Source organism: Microcebus murinus, chromosome 21 (genome assembly GCF_040939455.1).
Source record: "Microcebus murinus isolate Inina chromosome 21, M.murinus_Inina_mat1.0, whole genome shotgun sequence".
Lineage (NCBI taxonomy): Eukaryota > Metazoa > Chordata > Mammalia > Primates > Cheirogaleidae > Microcebus > Microcebus murinus.
In genome coordinates this window covers 39,225,409-39,243,873 of record NC_134124.1, presented here as the reverse complement: position 1 = coordinate 39,243,873, position 18,465 = coordinate 39,225,409, and the positions used below count along the sequence as shown (strand labels likewise).

The window sequence follows — 18,465 nt, the reverse complement described above, 5'->3', positions numbered from 1 at the left end:
GGATTTCTTTATCTGTGATCTGAACACTATACTTTCCTACTTCATTCATTCACTCATTCATTCACAAACCTTACTTAAATGCTCGATATGCACCAGGTACCATGATAAGCACTGGGTATCATAAAAGAATAAGACATGGCTCTTGATCTTGTATGTTATAATATAATAATATTAAAAGAGCAGTGAGAGCTCAAAAGAAGGAGGGGTTTTCAATCAATCATTTCGTTGAAGACTTGATTAATGTAAAAAGGTTAGAAAGGCTTTTTAGGCTGGGCGCGGTGGCTCATGCCTGTCATCCTAGCAACTCTGGAAGGCTGAGGGAGAAGGATTGCTCAAGGTCAGGAGTTCGAAATCAGCCTGAGCAAGAGCGAGACCCTGTCTCTACTATAAATAGAAAGAAATTAATTGGCCAACTTAAAAAAAAAAAAATATATATATATATATAAAATTAGCTGGGCATGGTGGCGTGTGCCTGCAGTCCCAGCTACTCGGGAGGCTGAGGCGGGAGGATCGCTTGAGCCCAGGAGTTTGAGGTTGCTGTGAGCTAGGCTGATGCCACGGCACTCACTCCAGCCTGGGAAAAAAAGTGAAACTCTGTCTCAAAAAAAAAAAAAAAAAAGTGGGGAAAAAAAAGAAAGGCTTTTTAGAGGAGAAGGCATTTGCACCAGACTTTGAATTAATCAATGCATGTTACATGCTTTTTGAAACTTGATATAAACTTTTTATTTTTTTTTTACCACCAGTTAAGACTCAATCCTCCATGAGCCTTGACACTTAAATTTCTACTATTTTTTCCTCTCTCTGGTATCTTTCATCTCTCTCTCTCCCTAAACTGCTTTCCATGTTTATCTGTTTGCCTTTGACAAACCTACTAGATTCGCTTTTTTCCCCCTCTCCTTTCCTATCACTAGCTTCACTAGATCTAAAACAACTCTAGAGGTTTCAGCAGAGAAGTTAAGGTAATAGACTTTGAGGTCAAGCAGAGGTGAATTCAAATCCTTCCTCCATCTATTTACTTGCTGTGTGACTTTGAACATGTTAAACTCTCTAGGTTTCCCACCTGTAAAATGGGCACTATAATTAGCCCTTAGAAGCTATTTCTGTAAAAAGCTTACCATACACTCTGGTAGGCCGACATAGGCTGATCGCTCAAGGTCAGGAGTTCAAAACCAACCTGAGCAAGAGCAAGACCCTGTCTCTAGTAAAAATACAAAGAAATTATCTGGACAACTAAAAATATATATAGAAAAAATTAGCAGGGTATGGTGGTGCATGCCTGTAGTCCCAGCTATTCGGGAGGCTGAGGCAGGAGGATCTCCTGAGCCCAAGAGTTTGAGGTTGCTGTGAGTGAGGCTTACGTCACGGCACTCTAGCCTAGGCAACAGAGTGAGACTCTGTCTCAAAAAAAAAAAAAAAAAAGCTTACCATAATGCCTAGCACATAGTAAGTACTCAGTGAATGTCATGCATACCTTCTCTGGCATGCACGCCTGGGTTCTTGAGGCAGACGCTTTGCTGGTTTCCCCATGCCCTAGATGTTGCTCCATTCCCCAGCTCCTAACCCAAGCCACTCCCATCCCATGTCCCATCATAAATGACCATCACAAATATCATGATATACTCCTCCTCCTCCTGTTCTCCCACTCCCTTATCAAGTCATTTAGGATGAAACTCTCTTCTCTATCAGATCAAATAAATTCCTTGGGTTTCACGTTTGATTATGACCTGGTCACTTTTTACTTCCCACCCTCTCCCTCAAAACCCATCTCCCAAGTCAGCTCTTCACTGTCCCTTCCCTGCACAACACTCATTCCAAATCCCAGAATTTTGCTCAAATTCCCCTTACCTAGGAGTTGGGTCCTCCTCCTTCCCACCCCAATTCTGCCTCACGAGATTCTCGCCACGTTTTTAAAGCCTGGTTTAAATACCATCTCCCTCTCTTGACTCTCATGGCATTAAACTCAGTAATACATAGTTCACTAGTTAAATCGCACTTGATGGTTTCCTATACATTAGTTTTATCTCCCCTGAGTTATATACTCCTGGAGAACAAGAATATTTTCTGTATCCCCAGAGAAGTCCTATGCCCATAGCATGCATAAATAAATACTTCTTGGCTGATCCGTTTGCATTTTGAGAACAACGAAATGAAAACAATTCCCATCCAATCCAATGCTTGACTGAAGAGTAGACTAACGGAGCAGTTGTCCAGGATAACATTCTACGATGGGCATCCAATGATCAGTGGAGTATCAGAGACATTTGTGGAGATGTGACCAAAAGGAAATAACGAATTTATCAGAACTCTTCTAAGGACGAGTATTTTACATGATTGGAAGGAACGCTGATAAAACCCTGCCCAAAGGGCGTCTTCATCCTCAAGACACGAAGAGGCTACATACACTTCCTTCCCAGGCCACCAAGTCCAGGGAAAAGCCAGGCTACCGCGGCTGAAGAAGCCAGAGCAGTCCCCTCTGTCTTCCCACATGTGCTCAGGGCTCGGCTTCTGCTCTCAAGAAATGTTGATGAATTATTTTCCAACTGTCAGTTCACGGGGATGTGACATTTTTAGCCTTCCCTCGTTATCCGTACGCCACCGTCTTTTATTAATCAACTCCAAAGACAGCATGATGTGAAGTCACCTCTTGCCTCTCCTTGAATCTATCCCCATGTGCAACTCACACAATGTGCCTGTCCCTACAATTCACTGAAAAGGGGTTCTCACGTGTTTTTTAGAGAGAAACTATTGTAGAGAGAGCAGAAGAGCTGTTGGCAAAGAATCCGGGTTGACGACATGGACTCAACTCTTGTTTACTTGCTGTGCCCTTGGACATTCTTAGTTTTCTCATCTGCCAAATGAGGTGTGTGTGAGCCCCAGAATGTTTGTGAAAGTCATTTGTGAACCCTAAAGCAACGCACACGCATTGATCAGTTTATGGGCAAAAATCAATGCGCATGAACACTCTCTGTAAAAAATCCTTATTGGAGTGACTGCTTTTGCTCTGAATTATCATTGGATAATTTCTCCTCAACAAAGTATATTTTATGTGATAATCACATTAGGTTGTTATAACCATTGTCTATTTTCAACTGTAAAACCTCTAAGAAATGATGATGGTATATTGACCAGTAGATAACACTTCTTCATTATCAGTAACATCAGAGAGTATATCTTTCACACATTTTTGCTTTATTCAACAATTTTTTGGTATGGGTGACCTTATTCTTTTAACATTAAGCAGAATTAATTAAAGACACTATTATTTAATGCTGCAACACGTTTTGCAGGTTTTTCATCTTTTGAAACCATTATCACTGACCAGCAGCCCTCTACTTGGGAACTTCGTAGAGACGGTGGCTGCTGCTCCACCCAGGCCTCTCTCTCTACTTTGGGCTGTGTCTACCGAAATCAGGCATCTGTTGGGTTGATTTCAGTGGTCTTGCCCAGGAGCACGAAGGTCACCAACAGCTGACGCTGACAGTTCTCAATACTTGGTGCTTCTGAACATCCTTCAGGAACCTAACCGAAGCCTGATGGAGTCCATTTTCATACATCTCTGAACCAACTGCGTGTCCAAGAATGTGGAACGCTCTAATTCAACACAGAATCGCCCCTTTCCACACCGGCGTCTCGCCTGCCTCCCCGGGAATGGTTCTTGTTGGTGCAACTGTTCTGCTTCGCTTAGTAACACAAAGTCTAGCAACTAATCTTAGCTACCAGAACATCTTGTGATCTGCAGCTGCTGACCAGCACCAGCTTTTGCTCCTAGTCTCAGTACTTGCTGAATATACATAAACTTGAAGTTTGTTCTTCTCTTTTCATATCTCAGGGCAAGATAATCCCAAACAAAGCTTAGGAAGTCCCCTATATATATTTCAAATCACTTTCTATAAGAGCCCCTCCCAGGCTCTGCCCTCCCACCTCCCTCAGTTGAGTCTGAGGAGAGTTGATCCCAGGAGTGTTACATACTTCTGTGCTAGCAAATCTTATGGAATGTTGAAGTTGTATGTTTATGCCTGTCTCTCTTTCTGGACTGTGAGTGTCCTGAGGGTAGGGACTGACTGTGTCTTTTATTTCTGTAACCCTGATGTGCCTGGTATATAGCAGATGGTAAGTAAATATTAGCTGAAGGAAACCATGAAGGCATGAAGATGGCCTGGTTGCCTGTCTGTGCTGAGAACTGCTGAGAGGAGGCATCTGGGCTCTCTCACTTTGCTCAGACACTGGCAGGAGTGCAGCCAGTGGAGAGGCGGTATGGGGTAGGCAGAGTGAGATAATGACCCACTTCATTGCCTGGGATAAGTGGAGCTGAGCCCATAGGAAAGAAGAGCTTGGTGCTTTTCAGCTCCATGCTTTGCTTGAGAGTGAGAAGCTCAGCGCTGTCTGATAACCTGCCCTGACACTTTTCTTCTTCTGGCAGATATGGGAATCCATAAAATCAGGTGCTGCTCTTGAAAACCCTGTGCTCCTCAACAAGTTCCTCCTCTTGACATTTGCAGTAAGTAAATGGGCTCTCTGTTGCACTGAGATTAGAGAAATTCCCTGGGTCAGCCGTGTGTACCAATAGAACAGCCTGCTCTCTTCTCTCTGAAGCTTGTGTTGTTCAAGTTATAGCTATAAAGGAAATGCTTATTTGATTAGTGGCCAGATAGTGCTGGCACCTGTTATCAATGCAAAATTAATTCATCCCCATTGGTCATACTGGCAGTAGTTGCATAGTTTATAACAAGACCCACTTCTTGTTATTCAGGACATAACGTCTGATTTGGGGAGAAGTGGTTTCATTGTTGCTACCATCTTTGTTAAACACAGTCCTGCAGAGCTCAGTGCCAGGGTCCATCCAGGTAAGGGAAAGGGCCTTCTGGATTAGAGATGGCACTAAATGGCTTGACCACACAATTGTTGTTTTTTGTTTGCTTTAAGGAAGAAAAATGTTTTCTGTAGGTGAGATCTAATTAAAATGAACATTAGGCCGGGCGCTGTGGCTCACGCCTGTAATCCTAGCTCTTGGGAGGCCGAGGCGGGTGGATTGCTCAAGGTCAGGAGTTCAAAACCAGCCTGAGCAAGAGCGAGACCCCGTCTCTACTATAAATAGAAAGAAATCAATTGGCCAACTGATATATATATAAAAAATTAGCCGGGCATGGTGGCACATGCCTGTAGTCCCAGCTACCAGGGAGGCTGAGGCAGAAGGATCGCTCGAGCCCAGGAGTTTGAGGTTGCTGTGAGCTAGGCTGACGCCACGGCACTCACTCTAGCCTGGGCAACAAAGCGAGACTCTGTCTCAAAAAAAAAAAAAAAAAAAAAAATGAACATTAAAGGACATCCTTAAAGAGGAAAAGAAATCACATTAGGGTGACATTTGCTGCCTAGGGAAGAAAGGTTAAGGAGCTGGAGGGAAGAACCTGGCCTTGGCTTTGGTGAGGGATAAAGTAGGGAAAAGGTAAAGGTTGCTTGTGGAAATGCCAGCAATAAACACACACACACACACACATAAACACACACACATGTATATATATGCATATATACGTATATGTATATTTAATAAAACTAATTTATATACTTTATTATTATATTGACTGTGTTCCATAGATTCCTATTGTACATTTAGGTTGTTTCTAGTATTCACTATTATAAAAAATGCTGCAGTATGTTGAACAATATACAGTGTTGGCTATATTGATATTTTTCCTGTTCATTTTATTTCTTTAGAATAAGTTCTTTGGAGTGGGCATATTGATGTTGCTGTATATTAAGTGTGTTGCTTTATTATAGCATCATCAGCTTTGGGTATCAATCCTCTTCTCCACTTTTTTTTTTGTGCCAAATAGTGGGTCTTGCCTTTCTTCTCCCTTCCCACACCATTTCTTCTGAATGATGCCTCTCTGATTTATTGCCCAAGACAAAGGTAGGGATGACAGGAATCAAACTAGGTCATGCCAATGGGTTGCCATCTAAAAGGAGCACATTTTCTAACAAGCTATAATGCTTTCTATGTAATAGTGAGGGAGAGAGAGAAATGTTTAAACTCTTTGTCAGATTACTAGTGCAATTTGGCAGTAATAATTTGTCTTTACATTTGAGTAAGTTTGTCGGTCCTCTAGTAGATAAATTTTAAGGATTGCTAGTTAAAGATTTCAAGTTACTTGAATATCAATGCATTTTCTGTACCAAGAATTCTCGTTAGTAGAACATGTTGACAATTTGCATTTCATGAGAAAAATAATATTAGCTCTTATTTAAAGTTTTAAGATATTGCCTAAAGTCAGTATGTATGTTGGCCTTGCTGCCTTTTTCACTGAGCATTCTTTCACTTGGCTTTTAAAAAATTAAAAGTTTCTATCTCTTCAAATCCTCAGACACAAGGGCTTTATGTTTAATTTAATCAAGGTCCATTGTATCCTGAAAAGAATCCTATGAAATTAAAGCCTTTGACTTTTGAAGATGACCTGATATAGCTTCTTAGAATTTGTGACATCCTTCACTTTGAATTGTTTAACCTTTTACTAAAGATCGCGTGTGACAAATCTTTTAAGTACGAAGAAGAAAGAATACTCTCTGGAGGTGTTTTTGCTTTCCTTTCCACTGTTTTCGGGACTCAGAGGACTGGGCCCTTCATTAATTTCAATTTTGCAGGTTGTTCTGCCATCATGAGAAAGGAGTCTGTTCTTAGTTGATCAATTATTAGCAGAATTAGAGACTGCAGAAACTGTAATTACTAGACTTTCTCATTTGGACACATGTTTGTTTATAAATTAGTGTTTAAAAAGTTGTCAAGTATGATTCCATTTATATGAAAAGTCTAGAATAAGCAAATCCATACAGATAGAAAATAGATTAGTGGTTGCCAGGGGATGGGGGAGGGAGAGTGGAGAGTTTCTGATAATAGGTAAGGGATTTCTTCTTGGGGTGATGAAAATATTCTGAAATTAGCAGTGATGGTGGTACAACTTTATCAGTATACTAAAAAAGTACCCCGCTAAATTGTACACTTTAACATGGTAAATTTTATGGCATGTGACTTATATCTTAATAAAAAAGTCATCTAACAACCATTCAATTTTCATTCTTAGCAAGATTCAAGAAGAAATATTAATTAGCCACATAAACTACATTAGTGTTAAGTGGTCACAGACCAGTGGGGAAGTTGCCAAAGACTTAATCACTCATGGATACTTCCATGAGTGATTAAGGACCCAAATACTGCAGGAATTCAGAGGCAAGAGCCATCAGCCTGAGTGGGGACAGTGTCAAGGACAGCCTCATGAATCTTTACCCCTGGGTCACTTCCTCTGGTGGGGGAGTGATCAGATACACCCATGAAGATGTAATGTATCCCCTTCTATTATCTATGTTCCTTATGACCCTTATCACTTAGCACCTCTCTGTAACTCTAATGGTTAATCATGCATTGACTTTATCTCTGCTCCATGCAGAAAATGAGCTGCGCAGTGGCTGGGACTGGGGTTTATTCATCTTATTATCTGAGTATCTTATGTTTTGCCTTGTACATAGCAAGTGCTTAATAACTGTTGACTTGAATTTCACTGAGAAGGCGTTTCTCAAAACAACATTATATTAGGCATGCATAGATATGTGAATATCACATCTTCCTTAATAACATGCTTACCTTATTTGATTGTGAAGAGGAGTGTATCTGTGTGCACAGGTGTGTGCATAGATGGTATCAATACATTGAGTATGTATGGTGAAGTGGAAAAAAGCTTAAGTTTTGGAAACAGAGTTCTGACTTCCTCTCTGCCACTTACCATCTTTTGTTATTATTATTCTTCCTGTTCTTTAACCCTTTTCCTAAGTTTCAGTTTTCTGTCAATAAAGTGGGATAATAATTATTATTATACCTCCCAGAGTAGTTTTGGTTATTAAACAATGGTGATGATAATGTCAGTTACTTATTGCACATTTTCTGTTAGCAAGTAATAATAAAGGATATTATGTTTATTTTCTATTATTAGTGTACGGTATGTGAAAGTATTTGGGGATCAAGACAAAAGTCCTGTTTTCTACCATGAGTTCTATTGGAGATGAGAATATTTGACAAGCTGTGTGTATTTTGTGTTCAACAACTTTTCTTTTAATTGGCTTTGAGAAGTTATGTTAATAGATACATTTCAGCTTAATTATTGGTGCTATTCTAATATCCTATTTTATATTATTTATTCTAGGATCTAAAGAAGTACCACTTCTACTATTGGTTTTGCTACCCTGCCCTCTGTCTTCCAGAGAGTATACCTCTCATACAAGGGCCAGTTGGTTTGGATCAAAGGTTTTCACCAAAACAGGTATCAACAAATAAAACAAAGTGCGGGTAAAATTGGGTTGAATGTGGAAGAGTAGTTGTCTATTATCTAGTTCATTCCAAAGACAAATAGGTACTCCTCTGGATGAATAGGTGGTAACTGTGGAATCCTCCAAAGTTGGTACTAGAAGCAGACTGACTTACAAAATATTTATAAAGTCATTTTGAAGAAGTAGAAAACAATAATTTTCCTGGTTTTCAGTGGTATTTGATGAAATGCTAAGCCAGTAGGGAAGGATTAGTAGGAACATTTCGAAAGACTGAAAGAATTTATCAAAACACAGTCTTAACTTTCAGTGTGGGGAAACATAAGGCAATACACTTTGGGAAGAGTCTTTGAAATGAAACAGAAGATGTTCTCCTACCCTCATACCAAGTTGCAGAACTTCTCTATCAGGAATGGTACATGCAGAGCTAGTCTTGCCTTTTAAGGAAGATAATAAGGTCATTAGAGATGGTTCCCCAAAGAGCAATTAAAATAATCAGACTGGTAGAACAGAGATCTCAAACTAGAGAAATCTGATTGTTGTTAAGGTAAAGATTGGGTATCAGGATGATTTGAATTCCTGAAGCACATTCATCACTAAAACCCTCAATACTGAAGCCAGGGAGCAGCCATTATTGATTTCAAAGAAAAAAAAAAGTTTAGTACAATTCCAAGGTTATGATTTTGTGGAACTAATTTCCCAAGGAAAAAAAATCTAAATAGGAAAAAGGATTTTGGGTGTGGATTGATTGCTGGCAGGTATGGGGTTTCTTTTCTCAAGGACAAAAATATTCTAAAATTAGCCCAGTGATAGTTGCACAACCCTGTGAAAATACATTGAATGATATACTTTAAGTGGGTGAATTATATGGTATGTGTATTATATCTCAATAAAGCTCTTTAAGATTATGGAAAGGTTCAAAAAAAAAAATTCATCAATGGTAGGTTTATTGGGGGTTGTCACAGGAGAGAAAGAATATTTGATTCCCTCTCTAAATCTCTGTGCTTGACAGCTTGCATGTCCCTTTGTGCTCCTTTCTAATGTGTACCAGCATGCACCTGGAAAGTGTTATGTAAAAGTTTAATGGTATTATTTGGGGACACTTTTATGTTCATTTGCTATAATAGAGTAATGGGAGTGATCAATCATTTCCAGTCTTACGGCTTTCAGGTACTTTTTACTTTAGTTTTTCGCTCAAGATACATGATTGTCTAGAGAATAACTTAATGTTTCCTGTTTTCAGATTCAAGCCCTTGAGCGTGCATATGATGATCTTTGTCAAACAGAAAGAGTCACAGCCCTTCCTTACTTCCTAATCAAGTATGATGAGAATGTGGTGCTGGTTTCCTTGCTTAAACATTACAGTGATTTCTTCCAAGATCAAAGGACAAAGGTTAGAAAAACTTTGAATATCATTTTATTATCTGGTTTAAAAAAAATCTGAAGTTCATGTTATGATAGAGCACTGCAGAATTCAAACTTTAGATTTCCTTACTCCTCCAAAAGATGTTTTATTTTTTTTTTTTGTTTTTTTTTGTTTTTTTTTTGTTTTTTGTTTTTTTTGAGACAGACTCTCACTTTGTTGCCCAGGCTAGAGTGAGTGCCGTGGCATTAGCCTGGCTCGCAGCAACCTCAATCTCCGGGGCTCAGTGATCCTACTGCCTCAGCCTCCCGAGTAGCTGGGACTACAGGCATGCGCCACCATGCCCGGCTAATTTTTTTGTATATATATTTTCAGTTGGTCAATTAATTTATTTCTATTTTTGGTAGAGACGAGGTCTCGCTCAGGCTGGTTTCGAACTCCTGACCTTGAGCAATCCGCCCGCCTCGGCCTCCCAAAGTGCTAGGATTACAGGCGTGAGCCACCACGCCCGGCCCAAAAGATGTTTTAGAATGTATCTTTATTTCTACCCTTTTCCACCTCTGCAGTTCCACAATCAGCTCCTCCAGATTTTTCTAGCTCTGTTACAGCTCAGAGTAAATTTGGATTCTTCAATTCCTATTAATGCTAAAGTTATTTCAGTTTTCCATCCTCATACATTTTATTTGTAAAACATCTGTGTTGTAGTTTCCATTCCTGCAGCTATCCTGTAGTTCAGGTCTCCATTTTCTCAGTCCTGGACAGTTAGAATCTTCTTACCTCTGTCTTGCACAACACTACTATAGAAGAATCTTCCTCCAACTACTCACATTTCCTGTATCATTCATTGAGCCTAATGATGTCTGTATTCTGGCCCCAAGCTACCTTTTCTGCTTCATCTCCCACTATTTTGCTTATAAACCATTGCTCCAGCTAAGTTGGTCTGTTTTTCACCAGATTCCCACCTCCCATCAAATATACCTAGAACTTTTTAATATCTTTTTTTCCTCTCATTTTGTATCATTTTTCTAAAATATTCTACCTGTGAAAACCCTAAGAAACTCTCTTTCCTTATTGAAATTCTACCTCCACTGAAGCACTTTCATGGGTGTGGCCATATGTGGTCTGTCCATGTCTGAACTCACTACTCTTATTTCCTGATCCTCATTTGCAGGTCCAGTGCCTTGTACAAATTCGTTTTCGTAGCATATTAGACTGTGAGCTCCTAAAGGGCAGGGCCCATGTCTTATGGATTTGTGTCTGCATAGTGTTTAGTACTTGTCTGAGGCCCTCAATAAAATCGTTTTGAATGAATGAAAGAGTATTGTAAGTGTCTTTTAGAACTGATCAGATATATAGTAAGTTGTTAAGACAACTTACAGGAGATTGTGAATCAAAAATAAAACATTGATGAGTATTATGAAGTTGTGAAATCAAGTGGAATAATTTCAGTAGCCATGTAAATATATCACAGCTGAAAAAAGAGAGGCTTCTAACTGATGATCTGATTATTCCTGGACTTAGAATGTCCTTTTTAAGCACATTTTTTAATCAACTACATTAGCATTTCATTTTTCAGAGGAAGCCCTTTTTAAATTGAGGACTGAGGATTGAATTTTTATTATTAAAATTCTTTTTTCTCCAGGTGATTTCATAGAACTATAGCAAAATTAGTATAGCAATAAGACCACCAGTCTAGTGTGAGGTCCTGTTGTGATAGCAGCTGGATTAACCAGCCTATGTTTGAAAGCAACTGTAGGTCAGGTTGTGTGTAGTAAATAAGTGGTCCTCCCTCAAACTGTAGCTCTTCTAAATTAATAACAATTCATAGAACGCTTTATAATTTAAAAGGGGCTTTCGCATGCTTGATCTTTTTATAATAACTCTGTGAAATAGGTTTTTATGAGTATCTACATTTTCTATTTGAAGAAAATGAGACTCAAAGTCACAAGGCCAGGTTGTCTGATTCCAGAGCCCATGCCCTTTCTAGCATTCTCTTTCACCTTGTTTATTTGAGTAGAGTCAGTCTCTGCTTGACCTTTGGAACCAGTTAGATCTGGATTTGACAGTCAGCATTGCCGCTTGGTAGCTCTGTGACCTTGGGGAAACTGCATAACCTTTGTTCACTATAATTTATCTGTTAAATGGTGGTAATACTACCTCCTTGCAAGGTTTTGTGAGGATTAAACTAACGTGAATAAAATGCTCAGCACATAGCAGGGCAATACGTATCCACTTCCTTTCTTCCTCAACAGCAGCGTATTTTGAAAGACTGAACAAATCTCCATGGTCTCCTCTGAAGTGCTCTGGGGGACTCACCATTGCCCCATCCCTGAGACCGGCTGCCTGCCACGCTCAGGCACATTGTTCTTCACTTGGTCAGCACCCTGTCTCAGGAATGCCTAGAATTACTCAGCACATGTGTTGAGCACTCCCTATTGGGCCAGAAATTGTGAGATACAATTATACCTGTTCTCACAGAACCTAAGGTCTAGGGGAGCTGAGACATTGACTTGTGGAAAGTTAACTAGAAATTCAGGTAACAGAAGAAAAGGGCCAAAAAAGTGATATACATGATATAAATGATACTTTGGTTGTTTGTCTATGCTCTATCTTATTCTAGAAAGAATCACCAAAAGCTGTGCAGTTCATGGCCTCCAGGATGGCCTCCCCCACCTGTGATCTGGAATGTTCCCATCACTTCCACACTCCTGCACAAATGCATTTTCTAACATACAAATTTGATTATGTCACTCTTCTATTTAAAAACCTTCTAGGGCTCCCGTTGATTTCAGGATAAAGTTCAAACTATTTAGCTTGGCATTCAAGGCCTCTTCAAATTAGACTCCTGCCCATCACTCCAGCCTCATCTGATGTTCCCCAAGAGGTATTCTTTGCTCTGGCTATACCTGTGCCCTCCAAATGCTTCATCTTTCCCCTTAATCTCTCTGCCTGCAGACATACCTTTCTCTGTGTCTCCCTTTTGTCACCTGGCGAGTGCCTCACTTACGTTTCTCATTCATCACCTGGGCAGCACTGACTGATTCCTTGCACTGTTTCCTTTCCCTCTTCTGTGTTCTGGTAGCAACCTCCCTTCTAGCAGCAACTGAGCTCCAAAGTGATTGTTGGTTTGCTTATCTGCATGCCCCATGTCCCCGTGAGCCTGCAAGCAACTTTAGCATAGAAACCTCGTTTTACCCCACTCTGTATCCTCAACTTTGAGTGTAACGCCAGACATGAAGAGTGTGTGAGAGTGTGTGAGAGGACATGATGTGAGAGTGTTGAGAGGACATGATGTGAGAGTGTGTGAGAGGACATGATGTGAGAGTGTTGAGAGGACATGATGTGAGAGTGTGTGAGAGGACATGATGTGAGAGTGTTGAGAGGACATGATGTGAGAGTGTTGAGAGGACATGATGTGACAGTGTGTGAGAGGACATGATGTGAGAGTGTGTGAGAGGACATGATGTGAGAGTGTGTGAGAGGACATGATGTGAGAGTGTGTGAGAGGACATGATGTGAGAGTGTTGAGAGGACATGATGTGAGAGTGTTGAGAGGACATGATGTGACAGTGTTGAGAGGACATGATGTGAGAGTGTGTGAGAGGACATGATGTGAGAGTGTTGAGAGGACATGATGTGACAGTGTTGAGAGGACATGATGTGACAGTGTGTGAGAGGACATGATGTGAGAGTGTTGAGAGGACATGATGTGACAGTGTTGAGAGGACATGATGTGAGAGTGTGTGAGAGGACATGATGTGAGAGTGTGTGAGAGGACATGATGTGAGAGTGTTGAGAGGACATGATGTGAGAGTGTTGAGAGGACATGATGTGACAGTGTGTGAGAGGACATGATGTGAGAGTGTGTGAGAGGACATGATGTGAGAGTGTTGAGAGGACATGATGTGAGAGTGTGTGAGAGGACATGATGTGAGAGTGTGTGAGAGGACATGATGTGAGAGTGTGTGAGAGGACATGATGTGAGAGTGTTGAGAGGACATGATGTGACAGTGTGTGAGAGGACATGATGTGAGAGTGTGTGAGAGGACATGATGTGAGAGTGTGTGAGAGGACATGATGTGAGAGTGTGTGAGAGGACATGATGTGAGAGTGTGTGAGAGGACATGATGTGAGAGTGTGTGAGAGGACATGATGTGACAGTGTGTGAGAGGACATGATGTGACAGTGTGTGAGAGGACATGATGTGAGAGTGTGTGAGAGGACATGATGTGAGAGTGTGTGAGAGGACATGATGTGAGAGTGTGTGAGAGGACATGATGTGAGAGTGTTGAGAGGACATGATGTGAGAGTGTTGAGAGGACATGATGTGAGAGTGTGTGAGAGGACATGATGTGAGAGTGTGTGAGAGGACATGATGTGAGAGTGTGTGAGAGGAGATGATGTGAGAGTGTGTGAGAGGACATGATGTGAGAGTGTGTGAGAGGACATGATGTGACAGTGTTGAGAGGACATGATGTGACAGTGTGTGAGAGGACATGATGTGAGAGTGTGTGAGAGGACATGATGTGAGAGTGTGTGAGAGGACATGATGTGAGAGTGTGTGAGAGGACATGATGTGAGAGTGTTGAGAGGACATGATGTGAGAGTGTTGAGAGGACATGATGTGAGAGTGTTGAGAGGACATGATGTGACAGTGTTGAGAGGACATGATGTGACAGTGTGTGAGAGGACATGATGTGAGAGTGTTGAGAGGACATGATGTGACAGTGTTGAGAGGACATGATGTGACAGTGTGTGAGAGGACATGATGTGAGAGTGTGTGAGAGGACATGATGTGAGAGTGTGTGAGAGGACATGATGTGAGAGTGTGTGAGAGGACATGATGTGAGAGTGTGTGAGAGGACATGATGTGAGAGTGTGTGAGAGGACATGATGTGAGAGTGTTGAGAGGACATGATGTGAGAGTGTGTGAGAGGACATGATGTGAGAGTGTGTGAGAGGACATGATGTGAGAGTGTGTGAGAGGACATGATGTGACAGTGTTGAGAGGACATGATGTGAGAGTGTGTGAGAGGACATGATGTGACAGTGTTGAGAGGACATGATGTGACAGTGTGTGAGAGGACATGATGTGAGAGTGTGTGAGAGGACATGATGTGACAGTGTGTGAGAGGACATGATGTGAGAGTGTGTGAGAGGACATGATGTGAGAGTGTGTGAGAGGACATGATGTGACAGTGTGTGAGAGGACATGATGTGAGAGTGTGTGAGAGGACATGATGTGAGAGTGTTGAGAGGACATGATGTGAGAGTGTGTGAGAGGACATGATGTGAGAGTGTTGAGAGGACATGATGTGAGAGTGTGTGAGAGGACATGATGTGAGAGTGTGTGAGAGGACATGATGTGACAGTGTTGAGAGGACATGATGTGACAGTGTTGAGAGGACATGATGTGAGAGTATGTGAGAGGACATGATGTGAGAGTGTTGAGAGGAGGGACAGATGAGTATGGACTGGTATAATCAAAGGTGGCTTTGAGGGGGAAGTAGAGTTTGGGCAGAACCCTAAAGAAATGATTTCTAGAACTCACTTGAAGTCATCCATGCTTTTATTGCATTAACTTAATTCACTCTCTGTATCATAACTCCAGTTTCCCTTTAGTGTTTTTTGAGTTATGATATCTCCTTGGAGGTTTTTACCCTCTTCTTCCAAAAATAGGAATTCTTTTCAGTATGAGCTCCTGTGGTTGTGTTCTAGCTTTTTGTTTTGCTCTATTTTCTGCCTCATCCTTTTACCAACAGTTTGATCTCTAAGGAATCACTGCTCCATGAGCCTTGTGTCCTCATGTGTAAGACAGAGAAATGTTGGAATCCCTCCATGTTTCCCTCTTTTCAGCCCATTTGCTCTTCTGAGTGATCTCACTGTGTCCATGACTACTGTAACTGCTTGCTACAAGGGACTCAATTTCCCCCCACTAGCCTGAACCTCTCCCTTAACCCCAGACCACTTTATCCAGCCTGTGCGTGCCTTCTCCAGCACTTCAAATTCAGCATGTCCGAAATGAACTCATAATCTTTGCCCCATGTCTGGTCCTCTTCTGCCGTCACTGTCTCGGAATAACACTCTCTCTATCCAGTCATGTGAACCAGAAATCTGGGCATCCTGCAGGCCCCTCTCTGTCCCCTACCCACCCATATCCTGTGGATTTCACGTCTTAAACTTCTCCCGATCTGCACCTTTGCATTTCTCCTGCCACCACTCCAGTCTCAGCTACTGTTGTCTTTCTTCTGGTTACTGCAGCAGCTTCCTAACAGGTCTCCTTGTGTCTGCTCTGGCCTCTCTCCAATCCTTTCCCACATCATGCCCATGTTTTTCTTTGGAAAAGCAGATCTGATCATGTTGCTCACAGAACGAAACATCTGAATGTCTTCTTCCCTGTGCTCTAAGAATCGGAATTGAATTCTTTAATATGGCATACAAGAGTCTATGTGGCCTGGCCTCTGTTTGGATCCAGCCCCAAGTCATTCTGTGTTCCCTGCTACAGGGCTTTTGTATATACCTTTGCCTGGAACAACACCCTTCTCTTTCCTTTCTCCACTTCTGCCCTCCACCCACACCTCTCGTTTGCTCTGTTACGTGCTTATTCTTCTTTCAAATTTAAATTAAATCATTATTTTCTCAAGGAAACTTTCCCTGACTTCTATAAGAAGGTTTCTTCCTTCTGCTATGAGCTCGCATAGCACTGTATATCTCTTTTTTGTAGTAGTTTACACAATTGTAATTTTGTATTTTCTTGGGTGATATTTGATTAATATCTTCTTTCTCTAATTTTAATGTAAGCTCTACCAGGGCAGGTATCCTATCTTTGATTTCCCACCACTCTATCTGCATCCCATAGCATCATGCCTTGTGTGTAAAATACAGTGAAAGAATGAATCCAGCCTGTAATCCTAGCACTCTGGGAGGCTGAGGGTGGGTGGATTGCTCGAAGTTAGGAGTTTGAAACCAGCCTGAGCAAGAGCAAGACCCTGTCTCTACTATAAATAGAAAGAAATTAATCGGCCAATTAATTGGCCAACTAATATATATAGAAAAAATTGTCCGGGCATGGTAGCACATGCCTGTAGTCCCCCCTCCCCCCAAAAAAGAATGAATCCATGCATGAATGAGTTGTGAGGACTGGAGCTTGCACATGGCAAGCACCTTCTCAGTTCCTGGCACACAGTAGGCCTTCAGTGAGTAATAGGTAGCTCTAGTACGGCTCGTTCTGAGTGTTCTCTTTAATGTGAACATTCTCTTTTCTGGTTAAGGCCATGTGGTTTACAAAGGCTTTCCAAAATTGTCCATACACCTAATGGTTATATCTAGTGAGTCATAAACATGGTTAGTGGTCTGACGGGACTGAACACGGGTGAGGTATGTCATCTGCAGTGGGTAATTTAGAAGAGTGGTTCTTAATTTGGGGTGGGATAGTATAAGTGCATAAGCTCTTCGAAGATTTGGTGAAAGCAACAGATCCTCACCCCGGAAAAATACACATCTGCACATGGTTGTACATCTAATATCAGAGGATCCACAGAGCACTGAGATCCTTGGGGGCCCTGGCTTGGAGGAAGATGAAGGGAAAGATAGGAGTTAGCCTGCTTGGGAGCAAGTCTGGATTGCTGAGGTCAGGAGGGGAGTGGGTCATCTCTGTTCCAAGTCAGAGTGGAACCTTTGTGTCTGGTGCTATTCACTCGTGTGTGTGGCCTTGACTGGCTATGAGGAAGTGGGTACCTGCCCCTGAAGAGAGCATACTGCTAGCTCCAATAGCTGTGGCTGCCAAGGTCTGAGTGCTGACCATGTGCCCAGAATGGAGTGATCACACACACGCTCACATGTGTTATCACTGATCCTTATAACACCCTGCAAAGTGTGTAGTGTTGTCCCATTTTACAGGTGAGAGTGGAAAAGATGTTAGGGAATGGAAGTTCTTCACATGTGAATTATCTTACCTCCTACAGTCAGAATGCTTCCTATCATGGAAAAAGAAGCAGCTACTTTTTTCTCCTTAGCTCACGGCATGTTGGAAGGCTAGATTCAGGTCCCAACTGCAACTTAGTGAGCCAACCCCTCTGAGCCTCAGTTTCCTCAGCATGTACAAGCACACAGTAGTGACATGCCCTTCCTTGTAAGTGGCTATGAGAATTAAGAGATGATGGGTATAAACAGGCTTCGTTAAGTTTTACTCACATGTTCTAATTGTTCCCACTATTTTCTTAGAATAAGTTTGTCAGTTTTCATTTTCAAAGGAAAGTTTTCTTTGGATTAACTTCAGTCTTCAGTCTTCAGCTATTTCATAAAAATGAAATATTAAGGCCTTAAGTAATGCTGCCTTTACCAAAAAAAAGGCAAACTTTCTTGCCTTTTTGGTTTTTAAAAACCTTGAAAAAATTAGGAATGGTCCACCTGCAAGAGAAGCCCCTTCTGAAATTGTAAGACTGGCAGAGTTACCAGTTCAGCAGTCCCTGGTACATTCAAGAAGGTTTTACTAGTTCACTAATGGTGCTTTCTTTAAATTAAAGCTCAAAAGCAAATGTATCTGTGATTGTTTTCTTCTCATTTCTTGGATGACATGGTGGTTAATGTGATTGCCTACTGCCAAACTTCTTTGTCACTTATAGTTAAAAATACCTGTTACATGGTGACTCAATACTCATATGTCTTTAAATCACTTAAAACTGAAACAAAACTTTCATAAAAGAAGGTTTTCCTTTATTCTGTTTTATTTTTTTGAGAAATTCTAGTTGTGATCCATTAAATGATTTAAGAATCACAAAGAGCTCATCACCTGT

The 18,465-nt window shown here is 41.2% G+C and overlaps 1 protein-coding gene across 9 annotated transcripts in view; it reads left to right on the top strand.

Moving 5' to 3' along the window:
• The window catches only part of ATG7 (autophagy related 7), a 256,593-nt gene that overhangs the window by 26,347 nt on the left and 211,781 nt on the right, over positions 1-18,465 (top strand). For all 9 annotated transcript variants that reach the window (XM_012785243.3, XM_075996337.1, XM_075996335.1 and 6 more), the window contains exons 5-7: positions 4,421-4,498; positions 8,187-8,303; positions 9,551-9,700. In XM_012785243.3, coding sequence (XP_012640697.2) covers positions 4,421-4,498; positions 8,187-8,303; positions 9,551-9,700 — 345 coding nt within the window. The remainder of the gene's footprint in view (positions 1-4,420; positions 4,499-8,186; positions 8,304-9,550; positions 9,701-18,465) is intronic.